This window comes from Sander vitreus, chromosome 13 (assembly GCF_031162955.1).
Source record: "Sander vitreus isolate 19-12246 chromosome 13, sanVit1, whole genome shotgun sequence".
In the NCBI taxonomy this organism is placed as follows: Eukaryota; Metazoa; Chordata; class Actinopteri; order Perciformes; family Percidae; genus Sander; species Sander vitreus.
Window position 1 is genome coordinate 13,605,405 of NC_135867.1, and position 27,247 is coordinate 13,632,651.

General features: G+C 41.1%; 1 protein-coding gene across 4 annotated transcripts in view; it reads right to left on the reverse strand.

Moving 5' to 3' along the window:
- The window catches only part of LOC144527470 (replication protein A 70 kDa DNA-binding subunit-like), a 43,957-nt gene that overhangs the window by 11,920 nt on the left and 4,790 nt on the right, over nt 1-27,247 (reverse strand). For 2 of the 4 annotated variants that reach the window (XM_078265510.1, XM_078265509.1), the window contains exons 7-14: nt 20,244-20,556; nt 18,776-18,878; nt 18,615-18,683; nt 16,253-16,445; nt 10,658-10,794; nt 9,962-10,110; nt 7,918-8,047; nt 7,143-7,199 (exon numbers count right to left, since the gene is read on the reverse strand). In XM_078265510.1, the coding sequence (XP_078121636.1) occupies nt 7,143-7,199; nt 7,918-8,047; nt 9,962-10,110; nt 10,658-10,794; nt 16,253-16,445; nt 18,615-18,683; nt 18,776-18,878; nt 20,244-20,556 (1,151 nt within the window). The remainder of the gene's footprint in view (nt 1-7,142; nt 7,200-7,917; nt 8,048-9,961; nt 10,111-10,657; nt 10,795-16,252; nt 16,446-18,614; nt 18,684-18,775; nt 18,879-20,243; nt 20,557-27,247) is intronic. The other 2 variants (XM_078265512.1, XM_078265511.1) reach the window with 1 other exon arrangement.

The following is a 27,247-nucleotide window of genomic DNA, read 5'->3' on the forward strand; positions in this document are numbered from 1 at the left end:
ATGCACACAGTAGATGAACTGTGTCTCATTGGGAAGAAGCACACGTGTACACGCCTGCATGCAAACGCTCGCACATCCATATAAACAAGCACAAAGCAATAAATATGATATACATGCATATGTAAGAGAAAAATCAGTTTCCCTAGCTTCACCAGAGGGTATTTCTTCCACCAGAGAGCAGGCCTTGAACAAGATGTTGGAATTACAGCCAGAATTTAAAATGAAATGCTATAAAATCCATTCTACACAAAAACTACAAGCAATAGCTGGGCCAGACTCATTACTAATGTTGGCCTAAATGAGTCTATCAAAGACTCTCTCTAGGACGCTGGCCAAATTCACACAGTGACTGAGCAATGCTGCCTTCATTATACAACCCACACGCTCTGTAAAGTGTTCAGTAGGAGCACTGAATGTGAAAAGGCCATTGTGTTCTCTGCATCCCTTGTGAGATGGTTGATGTTGTCCTGTGTCCCCACGACCTCTACAGATACTGTCAGTCAGACTTAGAGCTTCCTGACACTTTCTTCCCGCTAGCCAACACTGACTCACATCCCCATATCTGTCCACACATCCATCTACCCAGTACCCAAGCCACACAGCAAAACCCCCTCCGAAACACTTACTAAGAAGGTTTTTTTTAATTAGGAGAATTTCTCCCATTAGCAACAGCCCTCTCCCCCTCAAGACTCCTCTCCCATGTTTCCGCCCGCATGTCTGCCTCATCACATTTTGCAGACTTGGGCAGATTGGAGTGCTGGAAGGCTGAAGAGGTGGGAAGGCGATGGGTGGGGAAGGTGGTAGGAGGGTGGACGTGGCAGGAAGAAAAAAACAGGATGCTTTCTTTGGGGGCTTGTTGAAGGCTCATGATGTGGCAGATGCTACAGAGAATGCGAGGATAGAGGTCAGCAGGACCTGGACCATAGCACTTCCATCACAACTAGACCACTTTAAATAGATCCCCCTGCATTTGTCATCATCTCTGCCCTTCTTCTGTGTTTTTTGTCTCCCTCTGTATTCCAGTGTGTACACAGAAGCCTTGGGGTAAAGTCTGAACCTTAAGCACACTGAAAAGAAACCTAGAAGAGCAGCTGCTGATTAACGCTGCACAACAACAATGTTCACAGACACACAAAAATATGTGCGCAGACTTACCTAAAGATTCATACATGCACTCATAAACACACACACCTGAAAATACTTTTCATTCTTATCATACCAAATCCCTGTGTCACCTTCTGGCACCTAAATGCAATTAAAATGTGTATGTGGAAGGGCAACCAAGTGAAAATCTACTTCACATAATTGACGTGGCTGCACATGCCAACTTGAATGCGCTCACACACACACACACACACACACACACACACACACACACACAGGTAGAATGTCAAATTAGATCCCTTCAAAGTATAAGCTAATGATTTGGATTCCTTCATTATTACCAAAGCTGCTGCCTCAGAGTGTGTGATAGACAATCCCCTTAAAGCCATTTAATCACAGAAATGGTTGGGGGTACAAAAGGGCAGAGAGAGAAAAGACGAGAGAAAACAAAGAGAAGAAGGTAAAAAGACAGAAAAAGAGGAGGAATAAATCTGAGTTCAACTCTTTTTCCCCACATCTGCCAGTTAACCGTTCCTATTCGTATCCTTTTCTAAATAACCCTCGTCACTTCTCCCTCCCCCCTCCGTTTTATTTTTTTTTTTCTTCCTTTGGCCTTGTCCCCTTCCATCCTGCAACGCAGGTTTGTCAGTGACATGAAGTTTAAGTGCCTGGATTTTCTTCCCGTCTCTCACTCTCCCACGTTCTCCGTCCACGCTACTTCCCTTCTGGTAATGTTATGCCCTGTAGGCTTCCTCAAACTCCCAAACATAATTAGAAACTTTCATTAGAAACGACATTGATCTTGAAGCTACCCATAAGTGGCTTCTAATTAAACATGAGGGATGAGGGAGACTAGTCGGAGATAAACCTAATTAATTAGATAGAAGGTTTATGAGTGGCGCACACCACTTTTAGTCTAAAGCATCGCATAATTCTGTGCAATGACACTTTTTAAAATGTCACGAGGTTCAATTTCAGAGTTCTCACATGCTCCTCCAATGGCGTACGCCAGTTCAACCAGCACTGCCAATATGGGAGCATCACTATCTCCCTGCCACAGCTAAAACAAGAGAACCATGACTCTAATCCAGGAAGTCATAGAAAAGCACAGCCTGAAACTCTATTTACAATGAATGTAAAGACTCACTGTGGATTTGTGTTGGGTTAAACGTTACGTTCAAATGAGACTGACTAAATCCATGTCTGTTCAAAGAAAAATCTTCCCTGATAGTTTTAAATAAGAGGCTATCAGTGTTCTCTACATGGCTATATAAACACCATCCAACTGTTAGGTGTTATGCCCCTGCAATGTTTAGTAGCAGGGGTTGTTTTAGCGTGCCTGACGTCAAGTTCCACTTTGTCATTCCATACATTTTTCAGCCAATTCAGCTGTGGGTTATACTGTAACTAGAAAAAGTATAAGAGTAAAGCAAGTAAGAGCAAGTAAGTAAAATATGATGGACTTGTTTTCCATTATGACTGCAAAACTTTTGGGCAAAACGGTAAAGCTGTAACTCTTTCATTTTCAGGGACTGACGAAATATGTTCTTTTATCAAACTCTGTTGTACTGTAGCTATGCTGATGTTACGTCATCTGTAGGGTTTTCTTTCATTTCGTCTTGAAACAGTAGCCAGCTGCGAGAGAAGGATTTGTTGACTCACATATCAATCCTCTTCCAGCCAAGGTTTTCATAAAGAACTGGCTCAGAGATCCAACTAAAACTGCAATGCAAAAAACTAGATTTATGTTTTGCTGTTACACTCATCGTGGGTTCATTTCTACCGGATCTACTGTAGATCCCGTTTTGCGAGCGAGTAAACCTTAAACTTTAAGTTACACAGCCATATAAAAACAAGTTAAATTGTTAATGTCACAGTTGCTTATGGCTTTCTGGCCCTTTATTGTGGAATGCACTGAGCCATGCAAATGCCTTAATGAATCAACCAAAACCAAAGAAACAGAAATACTGTAAATGCAACACATTCATTCAAATGAAGACATTAAACCTTAGATTACATCTTCATTGCCTACTAGGGTTGGGCGATGCCCCCTAAATTGGCAGTTGACGATGTTTACAGTACTTTTTATTTTACTATCTCTCTTTACATACATATTTTTTTCTACTACTAGGTTAAAGGAGAATTCCGGGCGATTTCAACACGTAGCTCTGTTGTTTGGAAATGTGGAGTGCTGTCAGTAGCAAGAAAAACTAAAACAATCGGTGCTGCCTACACCGTGTTATCCCCTGCTAGCGTTAGCACCCAACAGGCTTAAACAGGGCAAGTTTTAAACGTGTTTTTAGCCTCTAAACATGCTCGAAATGTCATTACAAGTGCCTACCCATGTGCAGTGATTCCTTCCGAGGGAACACAGCAAATTTGACTGGAATATTGGATTGTATGAGTTCGACAATCGACTAGTGTGGACTTGACTGGAAAACAGGAAATAAACAGAGGTATGTGCACTGGCTGGATTAACACAACTTTTATGCCTTTCTGTCACATCTAATGCAGTCAGATTCACTGTGCTCCCTCGGAAGGAATCACTGCACATGGGTAGGCACTTGTAATGACATTTCGAGCATGTTTAGAGGCTTAAAACATGTTTAAAACTTGCCCTGTTTAAGCCTGCTAGGTGCTAATGCTAGCAGGGGAATAGCACGGTGTAGGCAGCACCGATTGTTTTCGTTTTTTTTGCTACTGACAGTACTCCACATTTCCAAACAACAGAGCTACGTGTTGAAATTGACCGGAATTCTCCTTTAACATAGAAACGATAAGACATACATTTAAATGCCTCCTGTAAATAGACAGTATTACATGGCTATGCTGCCGCCTGCTGGTAGGGGCAGTAAATTACAACTTGACCCACTTTCACTTAACTACGGCGCCGTAAAGTCTATACTCAATCAGTTCTCCGTGATCTGCGACAACAGTACAGTGGAACGTCTGCCTTTAACAGAGCGACCGTAATGACCTAATATACCATCATTACTGAGATTAAACTACATTCTCGGTTATATTTACACTGAATAACGCATTCAATAAACGGAAACATAACTCTTGCAGCGCACATGAACAATTGAATATTAGCTCACACATAAAATAGCACCCTCGTGATTTAGCCTACTGTTGCCTACGTACCTTCATAAATACTGCATAACATCAGACTTACTTATTGATGCACGCACACAGTAGCAGGGCTCTCAAGTGTCACGCATTGAGTGTGACACTCATTTCGGTCTTTTGTCACGCACTCCCGCCACACATTGTATTCCTCAAACGGAAAATCTATTTATAATATATTTAATATGCCACAGCGCCCATAATTTCTCTGGCGCACCGAAACAGACCCAAACGGGGCTCTGTGTCTGTCAGGAGGTCTGAGATCTACCATATCAGCAGAGTACAGTGTTCATTTTAGGACATCCTCAGATCTCAGACTCAGGTGTCAGACTCAAACGAAACGGCCTCAGCGTCGAAAAAACCTCCCTCATCCTCAGACAAAACAGCCTCAGCGTCGGAAAAACCTCTCTCATCCTCAGAAAAAACGGCCTCAGCGTCAGAAAAACCTCTGTCATCCTCAGAAAAAACAGCCTCAGCAATGACAGAGAAAACGTTTTTTCTGAGGCTGACAGAGGTTTTTCCGACAAAGTTTTTTCTGAGGCTGACAGAGGTTTTTCTGATGCTGAGGCCGTTTTTTCCGAGGATGACAGAGGTTTTTCTGACAACTTTTTGTCTGAGGATGAGAGAGGTTTTTCCGATGCTGAGGCCGTTTCGTTTGAGTCCGACACCTGAGTCTGAGATCTGAGGATGTCCTAAAACGAACACCGTAGCAGAGCAATCACGTAGCGCACAGCAGACTATGGTGCAAGTAGATTATTTTCTGAAATATAGTGACTATTATAACTTTATTTTTCTCAAAATATCACAACTCCTCCAAATCTCTGAGAACACAGATATATTTTGAATGTGCACAAAGTTTTGAACATGAGCAGAAATCTTGCTCAGACTTAATATTACAGTCCAGGGGTTTATCAATAAATTAAAATGAATTAATGTATCATTGAGGTGAATAATTGTCATATGCACATTTAAAGGAGGTTACTTCCTCAACAAAAGATGCAAAAGAGAAGGGAAGAGTAAATGATGCTAGGCTACATGTGTGCTGACTCAGATATAATTAGAAAAGTCGATCTACAGGAGAATAAATATATGATAGCAATACAGAATAGTATAGTATAGTAATAGCGTCTGGTGGCGCCTGGTGGAGCCCGGCCGGGCACAGCCCGAAAAAGCTACGTGGCGGACATCTCTCCATCCCATGGGCCCACCACCTGTGGGAGGAACCGCTGTGGTCGGGTGAGCTGCCACATGGGTGGCAGTGAAGGTCAGGGGCCTCGACGGACCAGACCCGGGCAGTAGAGGCTGGCTCTGGGGACGTGGAATGTCACCTCTCTGTGGGGGAAGGAGCCGGAACTTGTGCAGGAGGTGGAGCGCTACCGGTTAGATCTGGTGGGGCTTACCTCTACGCACAGTCTTGGTTCTGGAACCATACTCCTGGATAGGGGTTGGACTCTTTTCTTCTCCGGAGTTGCCCAGGGTGTGAGGCGCCGGGCGGGTGTGGGGATACTCACAAGCCCCCGGCTGAGCGCAGCTACATTGGAGGGTCGCCTCCCTACGCCTGCGGGTTGTGGGGGGGGAAACTCTGACTGTTGTTTGTGCATATGCACCAAACAAGAGTTCGGAGTATTCGGCCTTCTTGGAGACCTTGAGTGGAGTCCTGCATGGGGCTCCAGTCGGGGACTCCATAGTTCTGCTGGGGGACTTCTACCGGTCAGTTTTTGTTCCTACCCTCACCTATGGTCATGAAGGCTGGGTCATGACCGAAAGAACAAGATCCAGGGTACAAGCGGCCGAAATGGGTTTCCTCAGGAGGGTAGCTGGCGTCTCCCTTAGAGATAGGGTGAGAAGCTCAGTTATCTGTGAGGAGCTCGGAGTAGAGCCGCTGCTCCTTTGCGTCGAAAGGAGCCAGTTGAGGTGGTTCGGGCATCTGGTAAGGATGCCCCCTGGGCGCCTCCCTAGGGAGGTGTTCCAGGCACGTCCAGCTGGGAGGAGGCCTCGGGGGAGACCCAGGACTAGGTGGAGGGATTATATCTCTAACCTGGCCTGGGAACGCCTCGGGATCCCCCAGTCGGAGCTGGTTAATGTGGCCCGGGAAAGGGAAGTTTGGGGTCCCCTGCTGGAGCTGCTACCCCCGCGACCCGACCCCGGATAAGCGGATGAAGATGGATGGATGGATGGAATACAGAATACACTCACCTAATTTTTCAGTAATGCAATTATCTAATCAACCAATCACATGGCAGCTGCTTCAATGCATTTAGGGGTGTGGTCCTGGTCAAGACAATCTCCTGAACTCCAAACTGAATGTCAGAATGGGAAAGAAAGGTGATCTAAGCAACTTTGAGCGTGGCATGGTTGTTGGTGCCAGACGGGCTGGTCTGAGTATTTCACAATCTGCTCAGTTATTGGGATTTTCACGCAAAACCGTTTCTAGGGTTTATAAAGAATGGTCTGGAAAAGGAAAAACATCCAGTATGCTGCAGTCCTCTGGGCGAAAATGCCTTGTTGATGCTAGAGGTCAGAGGAAAATGGGCCGAGTGATTCAAGCTGCTAGAAGATCAACTTTGACTCAAATAAGCACTCGTTAACAACCGAGGTATGCAGCAAAGCATTTGTGAAGCCACAACACGCACAACCTCTGAGGTTTTCCGCCTTTTATTTTGACAGGACAGCTAGGTGAGAAAGAGGAGAGAGAGAGGGGGAAGACATGCAGGAAATCGTCACAGGTCGGATTCAAATCCTGGACCTCTGCGTCGAGGCATAAACCTCCAAGTTTATTATGTGCGCCTGCTCTACCCACTGAGCCAACACGCACAACCTTGAGGTGGATGGGCTACACCAGCAGAAGACACCGGGTACCACACATCTCCACTAAAAAGAGGAAAATGAGGCTACAATTTGCACGAGCTCACCAAAATCGGACAGTTGAAGACTAGAAAAATGTTGCCTGGTCTGATGAGTCTCGATTTCTGTTGAGACATTCAGATGGTAGAGTCAGAATTTGGCGTAAACAGAATGAGAACATGAATCCTTCATGCTTTGTTACCACTGTGCAGGCTGGTGGTGGTGGTGTAATGGTGTGGGGAATGTTTTCTTGGCACACTTTAGGCCCCTTAGTACTAATTGTCAATCCTTTTATGACCACCATGTACCCATCCTCTGATGGTATTAGTATGGTGTTCCTAATAATCCTTTAGATGAGTGTATATCTTTGGGGTTTGGACAGTTGGTTGGGTAAAACATTTGACATCTGATAATGACACTTTGGGCTTTGAAATTTTTTTTATATCAATTATTTAAGAAAATAATCATCAGATCGGTAAAACATTTACTTATTAGTTGCAGTTTCAATTTATTGTGAGGCCAGTTATCCATGAGAATACAACATTTGATATTGAAAGGGCCTAGAAATTAAAAATATGTCACCAAAGGTTTTATGGTAGCTTTTTCTTTAAAAGGGTCAATTAATCCAAATACCAAAAATAAATGGTGTCTAGCTACGGAAGTAATTCTGGTTTCATCTGGCCCAGTTTTTAAGATTTCTGTCTCTGATATCCGTAGTTATCAAGGTGAACTAACCCTTTAAAGAGTCACTTTCTGTTTTCTGTTTCTTGCCTTTAGATCGATGCCTTGCTATGCTTTACTGTATGCATTTATGTACAGTATGTATTTATGTATGCACTGCACCTTCTCTGCTTGTCCCAACTGTTCATTCTTAACGTCGCTCAGTGTTTTCCAGTTCGTCTTTGCTCCGCTCCCCACTGACCTCGTCTCTGTCAGGGATTGGCTGTCGAGCGCATAGCCTCTCTGGTCATACCTGTAGTGTTGACATTAAAACACACAGCACAATTGTGCAAATACATGTATGCCAACTCTTGCACACCAAAAACAAATACACATACATGTGAAATATAAATGCATTATTTAGAGTGTAGGAAGACAGAAAGAAAAGACCAAAGGAGGGTCTGTCTGTTGAGTCAAATTAAAACACAAATAGAGCATGCTTGAGAACACAATCACTGGATACTAAGGTGATTGAACTTGACAGGTACATCAATATTAGTCGTCTGTGAACATGTCCAGAAGTCTATAGCGAAAAACAGGGTGTAAAAGCAAGTGAGTTTGTGTGTGTTTGTTTATATGTATGCATGTGTTTTATATTAACAGACTTTGATTTTTCCTGCGAAGGAGATACTGCACTGGATTTGCTATTATCTAAAGAAACCGCCTTCAGCCATGACTGAATTGCTCCCTTAACTGATTTACAGCCACTGCATCTGTATCCTGCAATCAATTTTATCTGACGTATGGCTGTCTATCATGGACAAATGCATTCATACTTTAATCAGCTTTTTATATTTACATACATTTTGTTCATAAACAGTTTCTTTGCTGAGGTTAAAAGAAAAACAATGCTCGTCTGTCTTTTGTGTAGCCACTCCATCTATTAATGTATCTACCTTTTTAATATTCCCTTTTAAATCTTAATGCATCAGCGTGACTCCTGCTCTGTATTCTAGCCGAGCAGAGCAATCTAATCAAGGCATCATCCAAATTCATCAGTTTCCTCCAATTATGCAAGGCAGCATGGTCAAAACAATCCCACAAAGCACCACATCGCCACAGGAACTAGAGTCAGGCAGATACTCTTTGTCTTTGTAAAGCGCAGACCTACATGTAAAAAAGAAATGGAAAACACTCCGTCTGCTCCTTGAATAACATTCATTGTCATTCCTTCACCATTGTCGGTGTGTAAACTGAAGAGAGGACCAAACAGTAGCAGAGATGGGGGGGGGGAGTAAGGGTTTGAGAATGGAATGGAAGAGGAGCACTGCTTTTATTTAGCCATTTGAATGTCAGGATGCAATGGTGTATTATATACATACTATAGATATTGTATGGTATAGTAAAGACTATAAGACCAAGATTAAAGCTGGAGCAGTGGATGCTCTCTCTCCACTCTAACACACAGCACGCACACACAGACTATTGTTCAAGTAGCATCTAATCTAAACATTTAGAAACCAGATTAAAAGAGTGAACAGAAAAATGTCCACAGGTACCAACAAACCTAAATTGTATTCACACTTTGATGCTGTGAGTGCACTGTTTGACACAGTTGCCGGCCTAATAATAGCTTTGAGTGTAACACACACACACACACACACACACACACACACACACAGGGGGGGCATTTATATTTCAGCACCTTAATGAGTGAATGAGTCATAATTTAAAATCCCTCTACAGGAAGTGCTAATAACAATCCAGTTTGATGCGGCTCACCATGTCCCCATATTTCTGTGCACATACAGTAGCAGTTCAGAGCTGGAATCTAGAAATATCCGTGTTCTGCTTTTCTGTTATTCTTGCATCCCATCCGGTCTACATCCTGTCTAGAGTCCCGCTGAAACTGAAGAGGCACATGCCACCAGTCTCCTGACACGTGATCATCAGGGCTTTCCACTTAGGTTTGTTCATTAGTGTTTGGCATTTATTATACTATATTTTACGTATATAAGCGTTACAGAAACAGGACGGATATGATCTCTCCATTTGTAGAGTGATTTGTCTGTCTGTTTGAACATACCATGTCTTGAGTGGTGCTTGTGATAAAGTGATTGGATATCCGTGCGCACTGCACATCCAAGCATTTGTGGATCATTTTGTAAGTGTTTATGAATGTGTGTGGGTGAGCGTTGGTGTATGTGTGCACACCAGTTTGACTCACCAGGCCCGCAGACTAAAGGCCTCCGGTATGTCTGGGTTGACCATGACTGTTGAACTGAACAAAGCAGAGAGAGATATGCCCCCAAAATCAGATAAGCGAGCTCCTTTGATGGCGACTACAGGCTCCCCAGAACCATCAAACTTCTCCGCCTGGAGAAAGGACAAACTGTGTCAAAGACAGGAATTGAGGAGAGAAAGACGAAGAACAAGGGATGGCAAAAGCATTTGTGTTGTCTGTTTCTGCAGCTTGCAGAAACCAGAAAGTAATATGTGGTATAGTTTGCTTTTATAATTGGACAACCTACAAGTTAATTTGAAAGTCATTTTTGGATTTTGGCAAAGAGGAGGGATTAGCTCTTGCAGATTGAATGAGCTTAGTGAAGAATAGTGCCATTTCATGCACATTCGAGAGTTATTTAGCCTTCCGTCTCAAATCAGGGACTCTGGTCCAAAACAATCCTGAAGGTCACACGGATGATTTGACTGATCCAAATTTTACAGCCTAGAAAACCCAATCAAACAGCTCTGAATGCAAGAGCACTCACACAGATATGTTATGCACATAAACGGATGGGCACCTTCATAAACACACGATTAATTACAGCCTGATCAACATGTTTTTAAGTTAAACTGCGAATCCATCCCTAGATACAGACAGAGAGCAAGGAGAGAGCAAGAGAGAGATTATAGTTATTACCTCCTCTCCCCACAGTGTGACAGTCACCACTTTGCCAGTTGTGTCTATTAGGTTGAGGGCCCTCTTGGAGACTTCTCTGCTGGTCTTAGTGGTGATACGGGATACATCCTCAGCACTCTTACACACTCCAATCACATCTACAGGCAGAGAGAGAGAGTAATTTTACATATCTATCTATAGATAGCTCACGAATACAGGCAGAAAATTATACTTATGAGGTAAAACAGGGAGAAAGCAATAGTTCATTATGTGAAGAGAACCTTTTGAAATGTCTTCACATGGTGTAAAGTGTAAAAATGCCCCCTGGGTAACATCACAGGAGTAAAGACCCAACACAGCAGAGTTTACACCCCTCTGATATTGCCAAGTCAAAGCAATATGACATAAATGTCATAACAGGCTGGATAACACCCTGGCCCACACTCCAAATCACAACAAACACACTCATTCATGTTTCCTGTCATGCCCGAGGCCTAAAAACTTCATTCAGGATTGCTGCACTGAAGAGCTGTCGCTGCTGAGCTCAAAGACAGTGAAGAGCCTGGCCTATCATGACTAATATTAAAACATCATCAAAAGTCAAATTAATTTAAAAAGTGCTTATGTATAACAAATGTCACAAGAATACTGAAAACAAAGAAAATTAGAGATTAATCAAGAAATTGTGTAAATTTGGATGGATGGAATGCATCTCAATTCTATGACGTAGGGTTATCAATATAACATTTGTTAAACAATATTTTAATATTGCATTGTATACGATCATGTTTTCAAGAGTGCAGTCTTCTTCTTCCTTGCTGTCTTATCTGTCGATAAGTGGAATAGTGTAAAACAGGCTACAGATAATAATAATAATAATAATAATAATAATAAATTTTATTTATAGTATCAAATCACAACAAGAGTGATCTCAAGACACTTTACAGATAGAGTAGGTCTAGACCACACTATAATTTACAAAGACACAACAATTCCAGTAATTCCCCCAAGAGTAAGCATTTAGTGCGACAGTGGTGAGGAAAACTCCCTTTCAGGGAGAAACCTCGGACAGACCCAGGCTCTTGATAGGCGGTGTCTGACAGTGCCGGTTGGTGTGATGAACAGTGGCAATAACAGTCACAATAAAGACAACGGAACTATGACTAGAAATAGTATTTGTAGTAGTTCATGGCATAGCAGGGCACTGCAGGGCATTACATGGTGTAGCAGGGCATAGCAGGACGTAGCAGGCCACTGTAGGGCATAGCAGGACGTAGCAGGACATAGCAGGACGTAGCAGGGTGTAGCAGGGTGTAGCAGGGCGTAGCAGGGCGTAGCAGGGCGTGGAGCAGGACCATGGTGACAGCTGCAACCATGCTTTAGGTGCCACCCTAATCCAAGGAAAACTGCTGGGCGAATAAACATAAGGACTCCAGGGAATAAGCTCCCCAGAGCTAAGTTAGTAACAAGCGTTTCTGGGACATGGATGCACACAGATGGAAAGAGAGAGGAGAGAGAAGCTCAGTGTGTCAAAGGAAGTCCCCCGGATGTCTAAAACTATAACAGTATAATTAACAGCTGGTGCAAGGCAAACCTGAGCCAGTTATATAAGGGTTGGAAGATGAATCTGATGACTATGAAGAGAAGCAGAGAAGAGAAGGGGTGCCGTGTCTGAAGCTATACACCATCCCCCGCCAGGCTAGGCGAATGCTGCAACTCCTCACTCCCTAACTATAAGCTTTATCAAAGAGGAAAGTTTTAAGTTTACTCTTAAATGTGGTGATGGTGTCTGCCTCCCGAACCAAGACTGGGAGCTGGTTCCACAGGAGAGGAGCTTAATAATAATAATAATAATAACTTTATTTGTACAGCACCTTTAAAAACAATAGTTTACGAAGTGCTTTGACAGGAGACACAAAATCACATACAATATACATACCCATATATACACATAATTGTAATAGTGAAAATAGAAGATGGGACAGCTTTAAAAGGACAGAAAACAATGATTTAACAGGTGAAAAGACAATAAAAAGTATATCTGCGTTGTGTGTCCTTGTGTGTGTGCACAATACAATCAAAACAATTAAAACAAAGACCCACCTATAAAAACATTGCTCTATAGCACTACTAGTGACAATCTTATGGTGTCAAAACTAGTGCACATGCGTTAAATAAAATGACTGGACGAATTATAATATAGATTCAATGCAAACCAGTCAGTCATTCTCTGAACTTCATCCTCCTGTCTGCTAACCTTTCTCTAAACTCTTCCTCTCCCCCCTCCTTCACCGTTACTCTCTTGCTCTCTGTCTGTGCTCTTTCAGCCCTCCTTAATTCCATTATGATTGAGACGATGTCATCCACCTCTGAACTCCATTATCACCACAGGAACAGGCTGACAGTTCTCATTACCATGCTATAATCCCCTACTTAACAAAGGAGCGAGGAGAGCGGTATTGGAGAGAGGGTGAATGGAGAGACAACAGATGACACACAGGACATGTAATGCTGCCCCTCTGCGACCAGCGCAAACACACTCCTCCAGGTAAACCGCTCAGTGCATCTCTAAACTGTGTTGCTGTACTGGCTTGCATTGCTCATAGTTTACACACTAGTATAATCATGCAATATTACTGCTCTGAATGTAAACCTACATGAATCTTCCACTCAGTAGGTTTGCAACCATTAATGTATTGTCTAATATGGCATGTCCAACGCTTGAAAGAATTAATAGCCTTTCTTGTGCTGCCATCCTACAGTCTCCTGACCCTATGCAGTATAGCACTGCACTATTGTGCAATGCAAAATCACATCGGGGTGTGTGGCTGATCACAAGTATAAACTGTGCTGATTGGTATGGTGAAAAATGCATCTGAAATTGCCCTTTAAATTGTACTGTAACTATGCTACTTACTCCCCTTTTAACTATTGTACAGCACATGGTCACTTTGTTTTGAAAATGTGTTACTTTGTTGGTACAGACTGAAATGTGATTGAAAAATTATTTATTCTGTGATCAGATAGTTCCTGATTTAAATCAGAATTTGTGCCAAATTTATGAAGTTTAAGTTATTGTATGGCTTCTTGCTTTTAGACATTATTTAACATTTAATATATTCAGCCTCTGTTGTTAAATGAAACAAAGGTTTTGTAGAAAAAACATGTCTGAATTTCTCAAAAATAAATTTTTTGTATCTGTACCGAAACTCAGGTATTGCATCATCACTAGTATTGAAAACTTTTAAATAATGCCCAGCCCTACTCATAAGTAACAAAACAAATGATTAATGTAAGTCTAAAAAGTTGATCAAACAATTAAAAGGGGTCCAACACTGTAACATTCAATGTTATGTCCTCAACTTTCAACTTGCATACAGCCTAAGGGCAGTCTTTAAAAAAATACATCCTCATTGCCACAACTACAGAAAAATCACCTGTGCATCAACTCAAGAATAATATTGACCAGACTGTCAATCACTAATTTAAACCCCAATCTACACTTGGACCATCCCAATTTAGCTGTCACAGAGATAAGACATTCCTGTCAGGCACAGAAGGCAGGAACTGCAACTAACCTTCATAAAAACAGTGGAACGAACATTATCCTCTTTTATCTCTCATCTTTACCATATGCCTGAATTAACCTTCCCTCTGACCCTGTCATTAATGTATTCTTTCAGGACACCTGGTACATAACTGACTGGCACGTGCCTGTCTATTAGCTCAGTTTTTATACCATCTATATCTAGAACTTGTAATTGCCTGGGTCGACGGAGCAGATAGAGCGATGATCCAGCTGATAACCCAAATGTCTGACATGCCTGACATCACCAGCCTACTTTTCGGTTACTCAATGGGCCTCATGCAAGAAGCATTCGTACAAACAGATTCATTCTTAAGTGGCACAAATGAGGGATTTTAGAGGATTTGTGACTTTTTTTTAACAAATTTTCTTGTACTTAATATTTTTTCTTAGGTACGAACAAAATTCACGAGTGGGCCAGACCTGTTGTACGAGTCATGTACAGATAGTCTTACTCTCTCCACAAAGGGGAAAAACACTCATCTGAATGAATTTGGAGTTTAAATAGGAAATCATACTACTAAATAAATAACTATATAACTAAGCTTTGTGCAAAGTTAATATTCTGTTCACCATATAATCATCATCATGGCTTCCAATTTACTAAGAGATTTTTTAGATATTTTTATTGGCCTATTTCGGCAAACAGATTTGTACAGTTCAGTAGTGACAGCTGCCTCAAGGTCTATAGGCAGGTCGCTGTATTCCTCTGTAGCATGCAACAGTCTAACATCACCTGCTACTGTAGGCTATAATATTCTCTCATCTAATATCTCCATGTCACATGAACGCCTTTCATATAAGTTAGTCATGGACCGCTTTTCTTTTCTTTAGCATTTGACTTTAACCATTCACTGTTTTTTTCTGTCACAGTGCCACACTTCTCTGATGACAGGTTGTTGACAGCTGTACTATAAATATTTTCTAACAGTTCCAGGTCTTCTAAAACCACTACTGACACTGCTTAACGTAGCATCATCTGCTGATTTCCAAAAGCAGTACCTGAGTGAAAATCTTCTTTTTACTCTTTAAGATTGTTGTGCATGAAACGTAACCACAGATAGATGTGAGCACAGGTGGGTCCACCTGCTGGGCATTTCTGCCTGACGCACCTCCGACGGTGCCGTTGTGCCGGCTACACAACAGCACCAGGTACCAAACTAACCCAACAGCCAGCCATATATGGCAAATTTAATTATGTAAATGCACAAATCTCACGTATGTGTATGTCCTCATGAACAGGTGGCATTCATCAGGCTAAAACAAGCAATTTATGACAAATTTGTCCAGTTAAAAGAGTTTGGGTGATCTGACTTGGAACACTCGTACAAGCAAACATCATAGCAGAAAGTGAGATTTAGGATAAAAATATGAAAATGTTCTTGCATGATGAGGCCCAATGTGTTCTGGCAAGCTTTTTCTTTACAGACAAGCCAGACCAAGTAAGCTGTAGAGCAACAGATTGACATCCCTTTTCTTCAAACAGATATCAACATGAACCTTTTCTTCACCTGACTGGACTAACGCACCCACTCACTGGGCTGTTAGTCGTGGCTTGTGATTTTCACAATAGATGTATTGTACATGGCAGCCATTTAGCAATGTGGTTAAATCCCTCCTTGACTATCCACAAAAATCAATATCTGAATGAATTTGTAGCAAAGAAATATGCCACACCGTTGCTGAATCACACATTTTCTGACACTTTTTTTCTTTACAAAGTTTGGAGAGGGAGTAAGTATTTATTCGAGCCCTCACCACAGATTGCTGATTGGTTGTGACACATACCTATCTTAATCAGTTGATTATAATTTTTTTTACGCCTTGATTGCAAAAAACAAGCTGTATGTGCGATGTAGTTGGGGGGAAAAAAAACTCAAACAGCCCTGTCTCCTGCCGTCGCCTTTTTTCCAAACTGTCCTCAGCACTAAAGCTCTACATGCTCACCTACGGTTAGTAAAGTTGTTTGTTTGTCGGTTAAATAATAGAAATGTACAAATAAAGTCTTATTGATGAAATTCTTCTCTTACCAATGATGGTGTCCTTGTCTCGGTTCTCCAGCTCTGCAATGGGCACAAAGTCACAGTGCACTGCAGGGATGCCCTGATTGTCATCACATGGCACGATGGATGATTGAGCGTGGAGGGTCATCTCGTAGTTGTTCTTCAGTGTGTTGTACTGTTTGTTGGCCACCTTCAGCGTAGCCTTGGTTATGTAGTACACCTACAGAGAATGGACAAGCAAGGTGAGCTGCATTATAAAATTAGAGCTTATCAGACTGGTGATTTCCTGTGAATTTGAGGCAAATGTGATCGAATTGGGTGACCACTATATTGATCCTGCAAAGGAAATTATTATTACAATGCAGCTTCTGTTCCAAAAAAAGCTTTTAATAAGAAAGGAAAACCCTTCAGGTCCAACTAAGATGTGGTGTCATTTCAGGCTCATCACTTCACAAATTCACCAGAAAATAACTAGCAGCTGAGAGTGAGTCTGTTAAACAGCACAATTTAAACTCAATATGCGAGGCACACTTCTTCATTAACTCTCCCAACTCTCCAATACCCCCCCACCCCCTTTCCCTCCTCTTCTCTCTCTCTCTTTGATTTACCCCACACAGAGATAGGAGCATGAAACTAATGTGATAAGCATTCTGGCCGCTCAGAGCCAGTCACACCCACTCACTGTTCTGTCAATGCTCAAATCACGAAGGGAAGACAGATTCATTCCTTTATTTATCTTTGGAGGGCAGAGGGCCCAAATTGGATCTATGGCTGAGTTGGGATACACTGCCAAGTGGCTGATACCTGAGCCAGTGTGACTAGCAAAATGATGGTCGGGGTTAATTGAGTTATTAAGCTCTGTGGGCCAGTCTGAGTTGAGCAAGAGCTTTAACATGTGTTCTACCGGTCTGTAATTTCATTGGTATACTGGAACATGCGAACAAACATGCCACTTTGATGCAATATATACTAGTACTTGACTTCCCATGTTGGTAAAACTGAAGTCACAAGTTTCAGTGAGGGCAGTACTATTTCCTCCTAAGTATAATAAGGAATTCCTAAAATGAATTGTTCCTTAGTACTCATGATTATTTTAAGGATCCTACTGTATGAACTTTAATTCTTGTATAACAGTCTGTTTGATTTGCAGGCCTTCACCAAGGTCAGAGGTCAGCTTCAGTGTCAGTTATGCAACAGCAGCTGGAGCTGGTGGGCATTACATTTTCTTACTAAAGGACAGTAAAGCAGATGCTTGCTGAAACAAGGTCTTGACTTAGGATCCTCTGGATGAAAGATGATCCCATTAACAAATACCTCCAAGATTCTTTAAAAACAGCTGGATTGGCAAAAAGATTAATATGCAATAGTGTGTGACTGACTTTAATTCTGGTACTACTCTATATGATAAACGTAAGAATACCTTTGGTTTGGAATATTCACATGCCCGCACAAATCGGGAGAATTATTGGTTGCTGTAATCATTCCTCCTCTACAAACTTGTTGTGAAGAGATTGTGCCATGACTACATTGTAAAAGAGGGGTGACAAAACCCAGTGTCCTTGTATTGTAAATGTTTTGTAAATTTCAGCCAAAGATAATATGAAGCTTCAGAGTTACCCAGATGGAGTGGTACAAAGGGAATGTTCACTTCCAGTATGGAGAGGAGGAGGGATTACAGTGACCCATAAAAACTATAATCTCTGTATCAATTACTTATGCCAGAAGAGAAACTTTATACAGTACATGCATCCTCCATGGAGAACACAGCCTGCAAGACTGTCAGCTTTTTCTGATACAATTAAGATAACTTTAAGATAACACTTTAACAACAGCAAAACAATATCAACACATCAGATTTGACAAGTTTTCTCACACTGTTCTCAGCAGCATACTCCCAGCCTCATATATCCACCCAAATGCTCAATGTCTCCAACATATATATTTCAGTAAAATATGAGTTAATAAATCCCTTCCACAAAATCCTCTAATACTTGCCTCTGGCTCATTCATTGGCCTAAAGTCCTGCAGGCATGAGAGTATTTTGCAGAAGGGTTTATTAGGCACTATTTTATCTATGATAAATTAATTTGAGGCGTTATGTGCATACAAAATGGATAGCTGCGACTGAGGCTTACTCTGCAAGTGTTTTTGTGAATGTTTTATAGCCTTTAGATATTGTCTTACGGTTGTCAATTTTATCGAAGAAATTAAATGGCTACGGTGTTTGAAAGCTCCTTTTGAAACAATATGAGTACAAACATTTTCTTGCAGCATTCAAAGCTATTGCCGATGTGTAATATTTGCAAAATGTATCCTTTTTAAGTGAAGTTTCTAAGATGCTCTTATCACTTCAAGTGAGGAAGGATATGGGTGAGTGGAATCTGCTCACCTTGCCTTGCTCCACTAGAGAGAAAAACTTGTCCACTTCTTTGTTAAAGGCTGTAATCTTGATTTCTCCCTGTTGACCACCAGCACATTTCCATTAAACATTTCGTTTCACGGATAAAACCACATAAACAGATATTCAGGCCTCTCCACTCCTCTACTCACACTCTCATCCACTATCTCAAAGGAGAAAAGCTTGCCCTCTCCTTTAGAGTTACTCCAGGTGCGGATACTGGACTTGTTGGTGACCCGGGCTCTGACAGTCCACCTAGGGAGATACACAGAGTGACACTTGAATCAGTGCTTTCAAAGTATATGTCAACAAAACAAACTTATCTAAACAACATGCTGTAAGTGATTTTTAGGGGAAAACATCCCCATACTTTAAACAAAAAAAAAATACCTTAATTAAAATTGAACAAGTTTTCGGATATAAAAAAACATGCCAACTGACCAAAATCTAACCTTTGCAAATGTTTTACTTGAATGTCTTCCATCATGTTTTCAGTTTGTTTTTCCATCAATGGATTTATTTTATGTGAATGCACACAGATCACTTAACATAAATCCTGTTTTAAAAATAAGGACAAAAAAGTTTTGAACAACACAGTTATGTGCAACTTAACTAAGAGTTGCAGTCTAAAGGTCAGCACAAACAGTAAAGAATGCTGCAGAGACACTTCTTTTGTTAATGAGCATCCCAACTCAGCTCACATCAGTCACCAACGTGAAACAACTGCACAAAAGAACAATTCCCAAGAAAATTGGATGAGTGTCTTCTCAGTCTTTTAAAAGTTCCATGAAAGAAAAAAAAAAAGCATCAAGCAACTTTGTGAACTAGGTGTTGTACATCCGCCAACTCCTGGATGCATTTGAAATGTGCTTCTTGTTCTGTTTTTAACAATAGCCAGCCAAGTTCGGCAGTTTATGCAGCAGTGAGCTTTTTGACTGCATTGATAATTGTGCAGTGGAGGATATTCATACCATAACTTTGCCTGCAATTAAATCCCCTATCATGAGAGCAGCTGCTGGCCCAGTGTGAACCCCATTCCCTGCTCAGTATGGATAAGACTGCTACACCAAGGTTTATGGCAGCCAAAAGCCAATTATAGTCTGCTCTAGATGCTATTACTTAACACCAGCAGAATGGGATGAGAAAGCTATGCAAACGGCCATAAAAAAAAGAATGTGAACATACACAGCATCCCTATATAATCTGCTGTATGTAACACTTTGTGTCACACACCCGCACTTTTCATTTCACGCAAACCTACGCAGAAGGACCACAGCTGCTGAAGTCATCTGTTTTACTCACTGTAGGTACTCCCTAACTTCAAAGTTAGAACAGTCATCAGTTTATTACAACACCTAGAGGCACAGTTATCTTTACAGCTTGCAATTTCAAACAGGGCTACGTAATCAGAGCCCATACACAGAGAGAAAGTTGACAGAGGTGACACGGACTTGAATGAGAGCTAGGGCACCACTGTCTCAACTTACATAGCATGAGTTTGTAAGGTGGAAATTCCACAGCACTATCCACTACAAAAGTTAAGCCGTGTTTAAAGTATTATGAAGATACCATAGATGTATGTGTAAGCAGGCGCATGCAGACATGGACACACAGACTTACTTGCTTTGGTAGGGGTTAAGGATTGCTATAGGAATCACTTTTGTTGAAGAACCAGGAGAAGTGCTGGTAGCCTTCATGGGTGAAAACTTCGTTGGTGAAGCCTTCATGGGTGAAGCCATTGGTGAAGCCTTCATGGGTGAAAACTTCGTTGGCGAAGCCTTCATGGGTGAAGCCATTGGTGAAGCCTTCATGGGTGAAAACTTCGTTGGTGAAGCCTTCATGGGTGAAGCCATTGGTGAAGCCTTCATGGGTGAAGCCATTGGTGAAGCCTTCATGGGTGACTTTCCCGTAAAACCTCGGGGAGGAGAAAGGGCTGCAGGGAAACAAAGTAAGATGATACTTACTGTATATGGAGTAGTGATACAATTTAATAGTAATGAAAGATTAGTACATTTATTGAACAATCTTTTTGAATTATTTCATTGTAAAATGAATATCTTCAGGTTTTGGACTATTTGGCGAACAAAACAAGCACTGCGAAGAAGACCTTAGGCTTTAAAAAAAGCTATGTTTTGTATTGTATCAGTGTATTGCCATGTGTACTTCTTCTCATACCGAAAGAAACAAGAAGGCCTGCCTTATTGTATGATCCAAATGTTCTGCAAAACTTGCCATGTTCAGCGTGTAGCTTGCTAGCTCGAAGTTTGTTGTTGTTCACCGAAATGAAAGGAGTTTGAGAACGGCAACACACAGAGAACGGAAGGTGAGGACATCCAGCATGTGAGCCACGCGCGGGATGTCAGGCAATTATCCTGGAAATGTACTAGTAATAGAGTAATTTTAATTGCGTAATGAATCAAGTGTGGAATGTGCTGTACGTGGCCAGGCAGTCCAAGTCTTCACCACATTATCAGCATCAACTTCAATCTCAAGCTCTGGATGCAGCGACATTGCCCTTGCAAAATAGATAGCAGAAGGAGTAAAGAGTGCCTGACATCCGGCATGTCTCCGTCATGCTTTATCCCAGCACTGTACATCCAGTGACCCAGACTACCCATAATGCAACTCGACTGCTGACAGTACAATCTGAGATTCAGATGTGTTGTGCTAGTAGTGGCTAATGTGGCCTTGAGCTGCTGGCCTAAAGCAGAAAATAATATTTTGATTTTTTTCTATTGACTGTAAAGGAGTTCCACACATGTGAGATACTTAGTACCTCAAAGCACATGCAAAAGTTTCCAAGAACAGTAGTTGAAGTAGACAAGACAAATTAATTTGCTGATACAGATACGCAACTGGTAGAGCACCTACCAGTTTACCATTAAGCAGTACAAACTTAAGTAAACACCCTAAAAAAGGTTTCAGCGATTATAAAATATTAGTAGTAGTACTATTATCTGATTGTGTGAGCAGCTGCCAAAATGATAAGGAAGGAAATTAAACTCTCCCCACAGAGTTACTAATTTCCCTGTTAACATCAGCTGTGCCAATGAATGAATTAGTGTTTTTCTTCTTGGGTAAGACAGCCAATCAGTTATTAATTTCATAATTACTGTACTTATGCCCTTGTAAATACTAGTCATGAATTGTGACCATTTTATATTTAGTTTGAGTCAGAGTGAAAGAGTTTAGAGGGTATTACATTGATTTTAAAAAGGTAAAAGGATTATTTTAAATGGGCAGCAGAGTATATAATAGCATAATGAATGAGGAAGCCTTAAGTTTATACTGTAGGTTGTTCCTCACAGATGCTTCTAATAATCATGATATATTTATCATGTTATGTAAAGGCCCTGACACACCAACCAGATGGCTGACCGTCAGCAGAAAAGGCAGTCGGACTGATCAGTCGGGTCCCCGAGGACCAAAAAGTGACTCAGAACACACTGAGGCGACGCCGACTTGAGCGTATGCTCTGCGCGTGCGCGAAACGTAATACGTATCCATAGCAGCAGGCAGCGCTGCTCTGTATTGTTTCCATTAACAGTCTGATTATTTCCCAGAAAATTAAAACCGGCAGCTGATTGGACGAACGCATCACGTGGTTCTTTTTTCGCCGGAAATTCACAGCCAGACTGTCATGGCGGCTTGTTCAGAATACGATCTCATATTGTACTAAAATAGTTCACCGAAACGTGTTTCTGAAAACATTTTAAGCGAGAAATATGCCGTGCAGTTTCTGAATCGGTCTTCATTTCAAATCGACAAAGGTTAGTTTAAAAGATTTCCGTCAGATTTTGAGCGGCTCATCTGCTCCCCATTTCCGGGCGAGTCCCAACTGCCCTGTCTCCAGACTGAACATGTCGGGTCGGCCCAAATGAAGGTTGACGGCTCCTCGGACGGCCGACGGCACGGGACACACCGAACAGACTCAAGTCACCGACCTCGCCAGACGGTCCAACGGCCGATTATTGGGCTGCTGTGTCGCCTCTATAAGAGATTTTTTTTGATAAGTGTGCTCTCCTCATATGTTAAATTGAATTACTATGTTATTATTTCTGTCATGGTTAGGTGTGCACTTATAATATAAGACCTTATATAAAATACAAAAAAAACTACAATTAATAAAAAAAGTAAAGAATAGGTTCCTTTTTTTTCTAAAACAACTGATTCGCTTTCATATTTCTTTTACAAATGACAATGCCAGAAAACAGTTCGGACCAACAGCCAACAGAATCGCATCAGCCCCATTAGCAATGATTCAGGCTCGATAGTTGGCTGTTGTTAAAATATATTTTACGCACAGCCTCATTTTGGCATGAATGATGTGCCATATTGAGGAAAAGTATTTGAGGGAAGAATTGTCAGGGATAAAAAGATGCAATTCCACAGAGACCACTCCCCAATATAAGCTCCTGTTCTGGAGCACAACAAATACTCGCCGCTACGGTACCCTCCTTTGTGGGTGTGCACTATTTTGTGTATGTAGATGTGTGTGTGTGTGTGTGTGTGTGTGTGTGTGTGTGTGTCATGAGCTAATTCCTTGGGGAAATCACAGATTGAACAGCTATTTTTCAGGCGAGGGGTAATTAACATCAATATTCATACACACGCAACTCGGATTGGAGTGTTAAGAGGGAAGAAGCTGGTAGCGAAAGAAGAGAAGGGGAGATGATGGGTGTAGATGGGTGGGGGGGTGAAGAAAAGAGCAAAGAGAGGGGCATAGAGGTTTGTCAAGGATCCTCATTTTTTGTGATTAAGATCAGTACAGAGTTCTAATATGTATTCCACTAACGTATTCAACAGCCCCTGTTTGTGGAGAGTGCTTAGTGGTGAGGAACTATAGGAGAAAAAATGAGAAATATATATATACACACACACAAGAAAAAGGCAATACGTGGAGAATGTGAATAAGAAAGTAAATGTCTAAAAGTGTGTGTGTGTTTGTGTGTGTGTGTGTGTGTGTGTGTGTGTGTAGGGCTGGGCGATATGGAGAAAATCAAATATCACAACATTTTGACCAAATACCTCGATATCAGTACCTCAACGATATTGTAGTGTTGACTATTGGTGCTTTCACAAAATATTTGCACAATGAGATTTTTGATAAATAATCATCAGTAATGTGGCTATAATGACTAAGTGGGTAAATAATAGAACAGTTACAACAATTTGGTATGTTCAGAAAATGACATAACTTTACTGTAATGCAGCCTTTAAAACCAGGAAAAGACAACACTTATGCCATATTACGATATCCAAAATCTAAGACGATATCTAGTCTCATATCACAATATCGATATAATATTGATATATTGCTCAGTTCTGTGTGTGCGTGTGTGTATATATATATATATATATATGAGAGAGAGAAGAGAAAAAGAGTTGTGAGGACAAAGGAAACCTGCAGAGAATGGTTAGTGATGAATAATAAATATTTTCTTTAACTGCACTTCAGCGAGTGCAGATCTCTTTTTGGAATTTAAATATCATCTGTGAAGCAGTTTGAAGGTAGTCTATTTCAAGTGTTGCTGCTGATTAATATTTAAATTGGAACACAGAACCATCAGTGACTACTGTGTCATGATCTTTGCCTAATGCTGCAGGTCTAGTATATCTTTTTTTTAATTGAGAGTACTAGGTCACTTGTGACAGACCGAGTTTACAAGGCATGATCAAAACAATAATAATGCTAAAAACATTTTAAATTATTCCTTCAAACTTTGCTGACACCAGAAGAAACATGCTCTGAACACATCCCCCCCAAGAATGTCAGAGGTCAGGCTTCACAACGGAACAGAACGCCTGAAGCTGAAAGGAGATACTTTCCATTCAGTTAATTATGCTTTCTCCTGTCCTCACTCCCCCGCCCTTTGGCCCGTGACCTGGAAATCAATCAAGTTCATCATCAAGAATGATATGTCTTGTTGAAGACAAGGAACGAAGTCCCACAGGTGCATCCTATTAGGGCTGGGAAATATATCGATATTATATCGACATCAATATATGAGGCTAGATATCGTCTTAAATTTTGGATATCGTAATATCGTGATATGACAAAGTGTTGTCAGTTTCTGGTTTTAAAGGCTGCATTACAGAAAGGTGATTTCATTTTCCAGACTTACTTTTATTATTTGCCTTTACCCACTTGATTGTATCCACATTATTGGTGATTATCAAAAATCTCATTGTGTTAATGTTTTGTGAAAGCACCAATAGTCAACCCTACAATATCGCCGCACAATCAACATCGCCGTATTTGGTCAAAAATATCGTGATATTTGATTTTCTCAATATCACCCAGCTTTACATCCTATGTGGACGTTTTTTAATGTACAGCAACATTTAAATCAGAATCAGTTTAGTGATTGGTTGGCTAATCTAATGGGATGGTAAAGGAGCGGACAGATGGACAGTTGTAGAAACAGCAATATTGTAATATTATTGCAATACTGTAGATTGAGCAAAATACCAGTAGAACCAAACCACACCAACGGAAGCGCTAATGTTTTCATGTTTATCCAGAAAATGAATGAATCACAAATTAATAACAAACTGAAGTTATTATTAATCCTGTAATATCCAACCTGAGCCTGAATAAGACAATCTTACTGTATCTGGAGACTTTTACGGACACGTCTGCTATTTTATTGTGCCCTCTTGTGTGTTCTGTTCTTTCAGTAATAAATACATTAACTATCTATTGGTGTTATTTCTATCATGCTCTGATGCAGCAATAGATCTATAATTGCTATTGGAGTAGCAGGCATCGGGCAGTTGAGATGCTGCACGTAATGAGTAATAGCAGTCTCTTTGAAAAGACCCTGGAGAGAGCGAGGATGCCCCCTTTGGTAAATACAATTCCTCCATCATTGCATCTCTTCTTCAGGCCTTAGCTCTCTCCCACATACCTGCTGGGAGGAGCTACGATACGAGGAAGAGACTGGGTTGCTGAAGGACTGGGTTGCTGTGAAGTCTTCACAGAGGCTTGAACCCAGACTCTAATAAAACAGCAGCCAACCCAGTCATTACATCGCCCACAGCTCATTGGAAACACTTAATTTGTTGCACTTAGCAAGCTTGTGAATGCACACAAATGTATCGACTTATTGAAAATGCAATTTATAAAAACACTGAAAAGTCATCAAACACATCCAGTAGGAGAAAATACTTTGAGACAAGAAGGCTTGTTTTGGCTTTAAAAGGAGATGCAGACAGAACAATTAAATAGAACAGCAGGTTTTCTGTATCTCGGGTGAGATCTCTGAGGTAACATGATTCAAAGGATATAACGAGGAAGGAGTCTGATGAACTACTTAATCCAGAGCCTCATCTTTGCCAAGTCAAATGAGTTGACTGTCTCTTTCTTTCTCTCTCTCTCTCTCTCTCTCTCTCTCTCTCCCCCTCTGTCTGTGCATCGTTACAAGGGGATTCAGTCCACAACACAATATTCACGAAGCCATGAACTGGAGGAGCCATCGGCCCACACAAGCTCCCTCAGTCACAACACACACACTTAAACACAGGCACAAACACACAATATAAACCAAGCACTCATTATCCACCCACATGCCTACATCCTCCACGGAGGACTATTGGGTAGGTTTCTGCCACATAACAAAATCAATGTTGATGCTGAGAGTGGTATAAAACAAGTGAGTGAAACAAAGACTAAGCTAATAAAAGAAAATCCAATAAAACACATGCTACTTTTGGCATGATACATGGCACCAGCCATTTTGGCAGAAAACCAACCATCATTTGGAGGTCTTATTCTGTTATAAAAACTGGTTGGCGGTAAAACAGTGAAAGGTGTGAGTAATGGACTCTACCAGCCACAGTGGCCAGTGGGCAAGATAGTTTCCTGCTCTGATAGCTAAACAGTAAATATTCTAAAAGTGCACAATGTAATATGAAAATATGGCACTTGAGGTGAAGAAACTGCAGCGTTCCATTAATTTGGCATTTGCTGAGGCTACCTTCAACTGGTGAAAACCATGCTGTACCTTATGATCCCATGTCATCTAGTTCTTAACTCACACTCAGACTACAGCCTTTGAACCATTAAGTGCTTTGAATAGCAAATTAATGAAAACCTGGATTTACTTTTTAGGCAATAGTGCTTGTTGAAAGCTGGACAACAAAGATCCCGTTGGTCCGAAATGATAGTGGCAAAACAACAGTATTAAGGTGAAAAAACAGTTAGAGGCCTGCAAACCATTCATCGGCACACTTCTCTTAAAAGGATACATGGCTCCCTCTGTTGGTTAGATGAGAGTTTGTCAAATTATTCAGAGTCTTTAAAATAGGCAAAAATGGGTCAAACTAACAACAATCTAACCAACTCCTAAATATCTTGTTATTCTCAACTACAATTCAATTCTTACTACAGTGTAATACACATGATAATGACTGCTGTAAACAATCAACAACATATGTTGTTATGTTAAGATCTAAGAAAAGAATTAACTCTGAGAAGCAGAGGGTTGTTTAGAAAAATACAGAAGACTAACCAAGAAGCTAACATTTTAGTCCAAAATCATGTTGATGTTAGTCCTTGAAAATTACCACTAATTGCTTCCCTGACTTCATACTATTAGTCATAGATATGGTTTGGTCCTCTA